The sequence below is a fragment of the Salmo trutta genome, chromosome 15, assembly GCF_901001165.1.
Source record: "Salmo trutta chromosome 15, fSalTru1.1, whole genome shotgun sequence".
Taxonomy (NCBI): Eukaryota; Metazoa; Chordata; class Actinopteri; order Salmoniformes; family Salmonidae; genus Salmo; species Salmo trutta.
In genome coordinates this window covers 22,655,840-22,668,124 of record NC_042971.1, presented here as the reverse complement: position 1 = coordinate 22,668,124, position 12,285 = coordinate 22,655,840, and the positions used below count along the sequence as shown (strand labels likewise).

The 12,285-nt window shown below is 41.5% G+C and overlaps 1 protein-coding gene across 3 annotated transcripts in view; it reads left to right on the top strand.

The window, feature by feature from the left end:
- Positions 1-12,285, top strand: part of LOC115148636 (protein FAM168A) — a 75,015-nt gene that overhangs the window by 9,572 nt on the left and 53,158 nt on the right. For 2 of the 3 annotated variants that reach the window (XM_029690709.1, XM_029690707.1), the window contains exon 2: positions 3,270-3,390. The exons of the other annotated variant lie outside the window; for it this stretch is intronic. In XM_029690709.1, the coding sequence (XP_029546569.1) occupies positions 3,320-3,390 (71 nt within the window). In that variant the 5' untranslated portion in view covers positions 3,270-3,319. The remainder of the gene's footprint in view (positions 1-3,269; positions 3,391-12,285) is intronic. 3 annotated transcript variants of the gene reach the window in all.

Sequence of the window (12,285 nt, the reverse complement as noted above, 5' to 3'; positions counted from 1 at the left end):
TTAATTTAGAGTTATTCATGTAACTTTACTTGTTCTACAAACGTTGGCCTATATGTTTTGAATTTTAATACATTGTAAGGCTGCATGATGCAACTCTAATGATGATTTTAAAAAGTTGCATGAAAGGCATGAGCTCTGCTTTGTTTTTTGTGCAGGCTGTACAGTCTTTCATTCACAATTTGACAAGCACTTGATAATGCCTCGAATTTTAAAGCGACATCCCCTTTGTGGCCATAACGCACCCTAAAAAATCCATGCCTTTTGCGGCCCGGAGTGCTGCGTTGTGCCCTTCTCCCTGAGTGTGCTGCGCAATACAAAGCCTCTCTCACTCACATGGCTCTCACTCACATGGCTCTCACTCACATGGCTCTCACTCACATGGCTCTCAGTCACATGATTGGGTTTTTCTCACAGGCTACAAGTCAGACACACCAGGGACGCAACTGTGCGTGTTCTTATCCAATTCCAAGGTGCATATTGAAGATATTGGAAGAACTGTTCACATTTACTTTTCGTCGGCCAACAAGATGAGTAGACCTAACAAACAGCAAAAGCACTAGCCTATGTCAATCTACTATCCCCCATAGTACAGAAGTCGACCTATTCTATTCTGTGTGAGAAATAAATATTCCAAACATACTCTGGGACAGTTGTGGGATGCGATAGATCCCAAATTAGTACAACCACTAGAATATAAAAAAACGTTTTTTTTTTTGGCAATATGGCTGATGCAACAGATTAGAACTTTTAGCTTCAAATGTTGATAAACTATTAGGCTATTTCTTCACATTATAAACGCAGCAATGCACACGTTAGTAGGCTATAAGCGTGAATGTTCCATTAGTGAAAAAAATAACAAAAGTGTCCGCAAATGCAATTATGAATGTAATGCTTTTACATTTACATTTTAGTCATTTAGCAAACGCTCTTATCCAGAGCGACTGGATGAATGCATACATTTAATTCATTTCATGCATTTTTTTATTTTTTTTGTACTGGCCCCCCGTGAAAATTATCTTCCCCGAACTTGAAACTCACACGCTGCTTATATATGCCAGTTAGGCTCTACACCCCTTGTGAAGTGCATTAATGTGCTTAATTTTAAGAAGTTATTTGGCCACTTTAGTTGTGATACAAACCTTCTTAAAATATAAGCATATGGGCTTGGCTACAAGAGGTGTACGACTATGATTTTTTTCTTATGCTGGGCATCATTCACAAGTGACAATATAAAAGTGATCGGCTAGAATTGTCACCCATCAGACTATTCTTGATTTTAATCTTATCTTTACATTTGTTTTGATTTAGAATGGACCGTTATCATGCACCTGTATCGAAACAATGGCAGCGGAAAAAATACATGTCATCTATGCACTTAAATAGCGAATGGAGGATGCTTTTCCCCATGATTTATTTTCATGCCAGCCAGGTAGGCTATACTCCTGTTGTAAATAATTATAAGCAATGTGCTTAATATTAGGAAAGTTTAGAAATAAATATAGTAGGCTTAGCCTATAGAAAGCTGATGAAATCCTTGTATTTTTAATAGTGGGCATCACTCTGTTCTTTCGCAATTGCATAGCCTATAGAAATGTTGCGCAACATGAGCTCATGGGCTCTCATGAAGTGTTGGATTAGTTTTTCGATTACATTTGCATTGATGTCAGAGTGATTCGAGGGACAATGGAGTGCTGAGTACCAGGCAGTTAGCAAGTTTGGTAGGCTGCTAATGATAAGCAGCAGCATCAGAACTTGGAGAAGCCTAATCACCGTGACTAAATGTTCACATGGAATTTGACTGCCTTCATGACTTGTGACCGCCGGTGTGGCGGTAATACGGTCACCACAACAGCCCTACCTAGGATGCCTATCGGCTCTTAACCTGTAGGGTCGTAGCTGTGTCTCCATAGGTACAGCCAAGTATGTCAAAAGAGACAAATCTCTACTTTACAATTCTACTAATTTCTCATCACTTATAGTTGAGGATTCAGCACTGGACCTCAACGAAAAAGAAACTATGGAGTGAGCTCGGAAGACATTGTTTGTTTTGACTCGATCATAAGTCACACTCTCCCTCTTGCTCTGCCATTTTGTTTACCTTGATCCAAGTGTCAGTGTCTGAGGAAACTAGAATAGCCTCTGTGTCGTGCTTCCCATGGCTGGTAAACACTTGTTTGCCGTCAGGGAGAGAAGTTAAGAATTAATTATCTCCTTCTTGGAGGCACTCTTGTGTTCGATACATGGGGCCTGGCGACAGACAGCCCACCGCAATCAGGAGTGGAGTAGTCCTGGCTGCAATGCATTCCAATCATGCACGGCTACGCTACAACGCTCCCACAATGCTCCTACAAAGTTCCGGAGCTTGGTGTGCAATTGAGTTCTACACTCCAGTCGTCTCTCCTCTACATCTATTAAAGTGTTGATCTCAGTGGTGTGTGCTACTAAAAGGAGAAGTGATAGGGTGAGTGTAATTCTTGGAGGTTCTTCTGAAGGTAGGTTATCAGAAGTGTGCAAATCATCACATTGACCTTCTAACCTGGCTGTGCTAAATATCAAGGTATTATCATGGATGGGATCAGATCTACGTAGATGTATGGTATATACAGTATTATAAACTGGGTGGTTCGAGCCCTGAATACTGATTGGCTGACAGCTGTGGTAAATCAGACTATATACCACGGGTAAACATTTATTTTTACTGCTCTAATTACGTTGGTAACCAGTTTATAATAGCAACAAGGCACTTTGGGTGTTTGTGGTATATGGCCAATATACCACGGCTAAGGGCTGTGTCCAGGCACTCTGCCTTGCGTCGTGCTTAAAAACAGCCCTTAGTCATAGGATATTGGCAATATACCACACCTCCTCGGGTCTTATTGCTTAAATAAGCTATTGGTACACTCTGGTGGCATGGCTTTCAAGTGTCATGGATCATTAAATTACATTGCTTTGTTTGGTTTCCTTCCACCCACAGTTTTTTTGCATTTGCACATCCATCATGCTGCTGTATGTGTGCTCTGTGCTTCTACTTTAGAGGTGACCTACCTTGGCTTCTTCTGTTCAATTATCATGACCTATCTCTCTCGCTCTTTCTCCGCCTCTCTCTCTTTACCCCTTCTGTCTACCCCCCTCTTTCTCCTTCCCCCCTCAATGTCTCTCTTTCTCCTTCCATCTCTCTGCTTATGCTGCAGTCATACCCTCTCACTGCTACCTCTCTCCCAGTCTCTCTGCTTCTGTTATAATCATGGTTCTTTTGTTCATTTTCACAGATTTGCGTTGCCATTTCCTCCTCCGCTCCTACACTAGCATTGCCCCGAGAATGGCCGGCGGGCACCCCACCGACCAATTCAGTTTCTTGTACCAACCCGAAAGTGCTCAGAACCTGAAGAGGTCAGTGTAGAACAACTTCGATGCTTTAACCCCTCCGTCCTCCCCTACCAATGTGGTGAAATGGCCCAGAGTCTGTTCAGGAACGGAAATACGTTACAGAACGTTGAGCTAGAAACTTTTAACCTCACTGAATAGGCTACAGGTGTGAGGTTGAGGTTCATGAACTTTGACCTTGCTGACCTCTAAACATGTCACCAAATGAATGTCTGAAAGTGATGAAAACCAAATTAGCAAAATGGATGACCACATCGTAAGTCCTTACAGTATGTATATATTACAGTGTAACATGCGGACCAGACAGCGCGTCTGCAAGTTGATTTTGTCCACCCACACCAGACACGATCAGGACAAGCAGGTTGAAATGTCAAAACAAACACTGAACCAATTATATTAATTTGGGATAGGTCGAAAAGCATTAAACATTTATGGCAATTTAGCTAGCTAGCTGTTGCTAGCTAATTTGTCCTGGGATATAAACATTGGGTTGATATTTTACCTGAAATGCACAAGGTCCTCTACTCCGACAATTAATCCACAGATAAAATTGTCAACTGAATTTGTTTCTAGTCATCTCTCCTCCTTCTGGCTTCTTCTTCTTTGGACTTTATATGTTGGTTCGCAACCAACTTTAAGGTGCATTACCACAACCAACTGGACTGGAGTGTTGACCTCAGTTCATCTTTCAATCACCCACGTGGGTATATGCTCCTGAAAACCAATGAGGAGATGGTATATGCTCCTAAAAACCAATGACGAGATGGGAGATGCAGGCCTTTCCACGCGTCAAGCATCACAAATAGAACCAAGTTCTATTTTAGCGCCTAGCTATGCAGACGCTCGCGAGCAGTATGGGTACAATGATTTAATGACATGTATGTGTACATTTATTTTGCAACATTAGCGTATGCGACGCGTCTGGGTCTGGTCAGCATGTAATAGTGTGATATAATTTCAGCTTTTCTTTTCTTCTGCATTATATGCAAAAATTAGTTGGTACCAAATTAACTGAATATATTGTCATTTTATTTCTGCATTTACTCTGTCACAGGCTTGGGTGGATGATGGATGTCCTGACATGTTAGTGACTTGTTTTCTGTGTTTGATATTTTTTTCCTATGACATTTTATTTCCCAACCTCTATGCACAGTTTTATGTACAGTACCAGTCACAAGTTTAGACACCTACTAATTCAAGGGTTTTTCTTTATTTTTACTATTTTCTACATTGCAGAGTAATAGTGAAGACATCAACACTATGAATTAACACATATGGAATCATGTAGTAACCAAAAGTGTTAGACAAATCAAAATATATTTTAGATTCTTTAATGTAGCCAACCTTTGCCTTGATGACAGCTCTGCACACTGGCATTCTCTCAACCAGCTTCACCTGGAATGCTTTTCCAACAGTCTTAGTGTATTCCCACATATGCTGAGCACTTGTTGGCTGCATTTCCATCGCTCTGCGGTCCAACTCAACCCAAACCATCTCTATTGGGTTGAGGTCGGGTGATTGTGGAGGCCAGGCCATCTGATGCAGCACTCCATCACCCTCCTTCTTGGTCAAATAGCCCTTACACAGCCTGGAGGTGTGTTGGGTCATGATCCTGTTGAAAACAAATGATAGTCCCACTAAGCGTAAACCAGATGGGATGGCGTATCGCTGCAGAATGCTGTGGTAGCCATGCTGGTTAAGTGTGCCTTGAATTCTAAATAAATCACCAACAGTGCCACCAGCAAAGCACCCCCACATCATCACACCTCCTCCATGCTTCACGGTGGGAACCACATGTGGAGATCATCCGTTCACTTACTCTGTGTCTCACAAAGACACAGTGGTTGGAACCAAAAATCTCAAATTTGGACTCGTCAGACCAAAGGACAGATTTCCAATCATCTAATGTCCATTTCTCGTGTGTCTTGGCCCAAACAAGTCTCTTCTTCTTATTGGTGTCCTTTAGGAGTGGTTTCTTTGCAGCAATTTGACCATGAAGGCCTGATTCACGCTGTCTCTTCTGAACCGTTGATGTTGAGATGTTTCTGTTACTTGAACTCTGAAGCATTTATTTGGGCTGCAATCTGAGGTGCAGTTAACTCTAATGAACTTTTCCTCTGCAGCAGAGGTAACTCTGGGTCTTCCTTTTGTGGCAGTCCTCATGAGTTTTTGCATCTGCACTTGAAGACATTTTCAAAGTTCTTGAATTGACTGACCTTCATGTCTTAAAGTAATGGTGGACTGTCATTTCTCTTTGCTTTTTTGAGGTGTTCTTGCCATAATATGGACTTCTTTTACCAAATGGGGCTGTCCTCTTTATTCCAACCCTACCTTTTCACAACACAACTGATTGGCTCAAATGCATTAAGAAGGAAAGAAATTGCACAAATGAGCTTTTAACAAGGCACACCTGTTAATTGAAATGCATTCCAGGTGACTTCCTCATGAAGCTGGTTGAGAGAATGCCAAGAATGTGCAACACTGTCATCAAGGCTACTTGAATAATTTGTTTAACACTTTTTTGGTAACTACATGATTTCATAGTTTTGATGTCTTCACTATTATTCTACAATGTAGAAAATAGTAAAAATAAAGTAAAACACAGGAATGAGTGGGTGTGTCAACTTTTGACTGGTACTGTGTGTGTATGTGTGTATATTATAACAACAAAAAAAATTGCTTCGGACCCATTGGTCAATATATGCATTTTTGACTGGACACCCTACATACTTGTGTTTTGAGTGATACTCAGTGACAGAGTATAGGCCTTGTGTTATACAGTGACGTATCATCCTATACATGGACAAAGCATACACGAGTTATCTATGAAAAATTATACAAGGGATTTCAAGCGTCTCCGTGCTATTTTGTGTGTGTATTTGGACAGCCATTCGCTGGCACTCTGCTGTCATATGAATCCTCTGAGCCCACAGTCTTGATGCTTTTTGTGTGTAGCAGAGCAGCCTGTTTTTCTCAGCAAGAACCCACCAGTTTATTTTGGGAAGGCTGAGGTAGGTGCCGGCCTTACTGCAGTGAGTGGGTAGCAGCAGCTTGGAAGCCCTGCAGTGCTGTACCTGGGAATCATTGTTTCAAGCTAGGTAATATATGTACAGTATATAATATGCGTGATTTATATGTGTAGTACACAACATATAACCAATATATTTGTAGAATATGGCAAATACAGTATATTTGTTGTATATGTCCAATATATTTGTGATAAATGGTCAATGTAGTATACAGTCAGGTCCAAAATGATTGGCACCCTTGATAAAGACGAACAAATAAGACTGTATAAAAGAAATTATACAAATTCTGAGCTACAGTGCATTCGGAAAGTATTCAGACCCCTTGACTTTTTCAACATTTTGTTATGTTACAGCCTTATTCTAAAATTGATTTAATTTTTTTTTTCTCTCATCAATCTACATACACACAATACCCCATAATGAGAAAGGAAAAAACAGGTTTTTAGATATTTTTGCAAATGTATCAATTAAAAAAAAAAAAATGAAATATAACATTTACATAAGTATTCAGACCCTTTACTCAGTACTTTGTTGAAGCACCTTTTGCAGCGATTACAGCCTTGAGTCTTCTTGGGTATGACGCTACAAACACCTGTATTTACGGAGTTTCTCCCCTTCTTCTCTGCAGATCCTCTCAAGCTCTGTCAGGTTGGATGGGGAGTGTCGCTGCAGAGCTATTTTCAGGTCTCTCCAGAAATGTTCAATCGGGTTCAAGTCCGGGCTCTGTCTGGCCCACTCAAGGACATACAGAGACTTGTCCCGAATCCACTCCTGCATTGTCTTGGCTGTGTGCTTAGGGTTGTTGTCCTGTTGAAAGGTGAACCTTCACCCCAGTCTGATTTCCTGAGTGCTCTGGAGCAGGTTTTCATCAAGGATCTCTCTGTACTTTGTTCTGTTCATCTTTCCCTCGATCCTGTCTCGTCTCCCAGTCCCTGCCGCTGAAAAACATCCTCACAGCATGATGCTGCCACCCCCATGCTTCACCATAGGGATGGTGCCAGGTTTCCTCCAGACGTGACGCTTGACATTCTGGCCAAAGAGTTCAGTCTTGGTTTCATCAGACCAGAGAATATTTTTTCTCATGGTCTGAGAGTCTTTAGGTGCCTTTTGGCAAACTCCAAGCAGGCTTTCGTGTGCCTTTTCCTGAGGAGTGGCTTCCGTCTTGTCACTCTACCATAAAGGCCTGACTGGTGGAGGGCTGCAGAGATGGTTGTCCTTCGGGAAGTTTCTCCCATCTCCACAGAGGAGCGCTGTGAGAGTGACCATAGGTTTCTCCCCCGATTGCTCAGTTTGGCCGGGCAGCCAGCTCTAGGAAGAGTCTTGGTGGTTCCAAACTTCTTCCATTTAAGAATGATGGAGGCCACTGTGTTCTTGGGGACTGTCAATGCTCCATACATCTTTTTGGTACCCTTCCCCAGATCTGTGCCTCGACACTATCCTGTCTCGGAGCTCTACGTATAATTACTTCGACCTCATGGCTTGGTTTTTGTTCTGACATGCACTGTCAACTGCAGGACCTTATATAGACAGGAGTGTGCCTTTCCAAATCATGTCCAATCAATTGAATTTACCACAGGTGGACTCTAATCAAGTTGTAGAAGCATCTCAAGGATGATCAATGGAAACAGGATGCACCTGAGCTCAATTTTGAGTCTTATAGGAAAGGGTCTGAATACTTATGTAAATAAGATATTTCAGTTTGTTATATTGTAATACATTTGCAAAAATTTCTAAACCTGTTTTTGCTTTGTTATTATGGGGTATTATGTATAGATTGAGGATTTTTTTTTATTTAATCAATTTTAGAATAAGGCTGTAATGTAACAATGTGGAAAAAGTCAAGGGGTCTGAATACTTTTTCAATTCCCTATATATTGTATTAACTTTAGGTTGCATGTATCTTTCTTTCAATGCCAAACCCCCCTCTTGTGTGCGTGGCTAAAGAGCTCTTACATGTCATCTAACAAATGTAAATGCCTGGAATTTGCTAAACGGCATTGGCACTTTGATTGGAACCGGTTCTTTGGTCAGATGACATGAAAATAGAGCTCTTTGGCCACGCACATCAGTGGTGAGTTTTGCTTCGAAAGAAAGATGCATATGCAGAAAAGAATCCCATACCTTCTGTACAATTTGGTCATGGATCTTTGGTGTTCTAGGGATATTTTGCTTCCACTTGTCCTGGGGCCATTCTTAAGGTCAACTATTGAAAATTGAAGAGGGCAGTCCATTACCGCAGAGGAAGGATTTCAAGTATCTGGAAAGATTCTGTATGAAGGAATGGTCTAAGATCACTGTGTCCAATCTCATAAAACATTTGAGAAAAAGGCTCAGTGTCGTTATCCTCGCAAGGTGAGGTATTAAAAAATCCATCTCTCTGAACAATTGTATTTAGTACAAAATATTTCCCTTTTTTTTTGGGAGCATACAATATAGGACAGTATTTGTAATATATACAGTTTGAAGTCGGAAGTTTACATACACTTAGGTTGGAGTCATTAAAACTCGTTTTTCAACCACTCCACAAATTTCTTGTTAACAAACTATAGTTTTGGCAAGTCGGTTAGGACAACTACTTTGTGCATGACACAAGCAATTTTTCCAACAATTGTTTACAGACAGATTATTTCACTTATAATTCACTGTATCACAATTCCAGTGGGTCAGAAGTTTACATACACTAAGTTGACTGTGCCTTTAAACAGCTTGGAAAATTCCAGAAAATGATGTAATGGCTTTAGAAGCTTCTGATGGGCTAATTGACATAATTTGAGTCAATTGGAGGTGTACCTGTGGATGTATTTCAAGGCCTACCTTCAAACTCAGTCCCTCTTTGCTTGACATCATGGGAAAATCAAAAGAAATCAGCCAAGACCTCAGAAAGAAATTGTAGACCTCCACAAGTCTGGTTCATCCTTGGGAGCAATTTCCAAATGTCTGAAGGTACCACATACATCTGTACAAGCAATAGTATGCAAGTTTAAACACTAAGGGATCGCGCAGCCGTCATACCGCTCAGGAAGGAGACGCGATCTGTCTCCTAGAGATGAACATACTTTGGTGTGAAAAGTGCAAATCAATCCCAGAACAACAACAAAGGACTTTGTGAAGATGCTGGAGGAAACGGGTACAAAAGTATCTATATTCACAGTAAAACGAGTCCTATATCGACACAACCTGAAAGGCCGCTCAGCAAGGAAGAAGCCACTGCTCCAAACCGCCATAAAAAGCCAGACTATGGTTTGCAACTGCACATGGGGACAAAGATTGTACTTTTTGGATAAATGTCCTCTGGTTTGATGAAACAAAAATAGAACTGTTTGGCCATAATGACCATTGTTGTGTTTGGAGGAGGAAGGGGGAGGCTTGCAAGCCAAAGAACACTGTCCCAACCGTGAAGCACAGGGGTTGCAGCATCATGTTGTGGAGGTGCTTTTGCTGCAGGAGGGGTTGGTGCACTTCACAAAATAGATGGCATCATGAGGCAGGAAAATTATGTGGATATATTGAAACAACATCTCAAGACATCAGTCAGGAAGTTAAAGCTTGGTCGCAAATGGGTCTTCCAAATGGACAATGAGTCCCAAGCATACTTCCAAAGTTGTAGCCAAATGGCTTAAGGACAACAAAGTCAAGGTATTGGAGTGGCCATCACAAAGTCCTGACCTCAATCCTCTAGAAATTTTGTGGGCAGATCTGAAAAAGCGTGTGCGAGCAAGGAGGCCTACAAACCTGACTCAGTTACACCAGCTCTGTCAGGAGGAATGGGCCAAAATTAACCCAACTTATTGTGGGAAGATTGTGGAAGGCTACCTGGAACATTTGACCCAAGTTAAACAATTTAAAGGCAATGCTACCAAATACTATTTGAGTGTATGTAAACTTCTGACCCCCTGGGAATGTGATGAAAGAAATAAAAGCTGAAATAAATCATCCTCTACTATTATTCTGACATTTCACATTCTTAAAATAAAGTGGTGATCCTAACTGACCTAAAACAGGGAATTATTACTAGGATTAAATGTCAGGAGTTATGAAAAACGGACTTTAAATGTATTTGGCTAAGGTGTATGTAAACTTCCGACTTGAACTGTATTATACAGTCTTTGTTCATCTTTATTAAGGGTGCCAATAATTTTGGACCTGAGTGTATATGTCTTGTTTATCACCTCTGTCTGTCTGCTGTCCTGGACTTTCCCTAACCAGTTGTAAATATTCACTCTTTAATATACCCCTCCTTCAGTTCCTCAACCTATTCTTCTCACCTTGTCCATGCATCCATCCGTCATCCCATCTCATCTAATCTGTGTATTTCAACATCCCCTTATCTCATCACCTCTCTTCCTCCACCTTTCCACCTCCACTGTCTGGCCATCATGTGATCATGTCTTTTTTATTCTGTTTGTCAGTCATTTTTGTATTTGACTCTCCCTTTTTTATACATCGTTTATCTTTATTGATTTGTTTATCATTCTCTTTATCAGTCCCCCAGCGTGCACGCACACACACACACACACACACACACACACACACACAACCCACCCATCCATCTCTTCACTCATCTGTTATCTGTCCATTCCTTTTGCTCTTCTTTTCTTTAAGCACTATCTCTCTGTGTCTGCAGCGGTGTCTTGGCTATTACATTTTTCTCAATTGCATATAAGCATTTTTTGGAACTGGAGGTCAAAAGTATCAACAGCAGAACAACAATGATCAAAATGGATTAATACATTTGCCCAACTTCTTGCCTTTGTATCTGGATTGCATATCTTTACACCCGTTTGAAAAACTATTAATTTAATTGGCGTCAGGGAAATACTCTCCATCACAGTTGACAACACCACAGTGCAAAGAACCTTGGTGTGACGTCAGGCAACAGCCTGTCATTCTCTGCTAAACAAACATCAGAGCAGTGACTCGCTCCTGCAGGTTCATGCTCTACAACATCCGTAGAGTACGACCCTACCTCACACAGGAAGCAGCGCAGGTCTTAATCCAGACACTTGTCATCTCCAGTCTGGCCTACTGCAACTGCCTGTTGGCTTGGCTCCTTGCTTGTGCCATCAAACCCCTGTAACTTATCCTGAACGCCGCAATCCGCCTGGTGTTCAGCCTTCCCGTGTTCTCCACTGTCACCTTGTTCCTCCGCACACTCCACTGGCTTCCAGTCGAAGCTCACATCCACTATAAGACCATGTTACTTGCCTACGAATCAGCAAGAGGAACTACCCCTCTCTACCTTCAGGCTATGCTCAAACTCTTCACTCCAAACCCGAGTACTCCGTTCTGCCACATCAGGTCTCTTGGCCCTCCCATCCCTATGGGAGGGCAGCTCCCTCTCAGCCCAGTCAAAGCTCTTCTCTGTCCTGGCACCCCAATGGTGGAAACGGCTTCCCCCTCAAGCTAGGACAGCAGAGTCCCTGCCCATCTTCCCAAAACATCTGAAACTCTACCCTTTTAAAGAGTATCTGAAATAATCCCACAGCAGTGATTGACTGTCCCAGGTAAGGTTGTGGAACTTTGAATTTAAGTGAATTAATGAAAACATGAATACAATTCCCTTCACCCACTCTTGTACTTATGACACAAGTATTTTTCAAGAAACAGCAGTCCCCAAATCTATTCAATATATTTCCAAATAGTTCTGATTTGATTTTTTTGGGACAAAATGTAATCAATGTCCACATGGTGTGACAGAATTATGTGATTGAACAATGAACCAGCATTTGGGCACCTTTGCATGGGGAGGGTTCTCTTGCAATGAGGAGGTACAGAAGACATTAGTGGAGCATGTGGTCTGAACTAATGATGTATATAAACCCTGGATTACTGATGCTATGTTTTGACCATTGAGAGGCTTTGAAGCCACTGG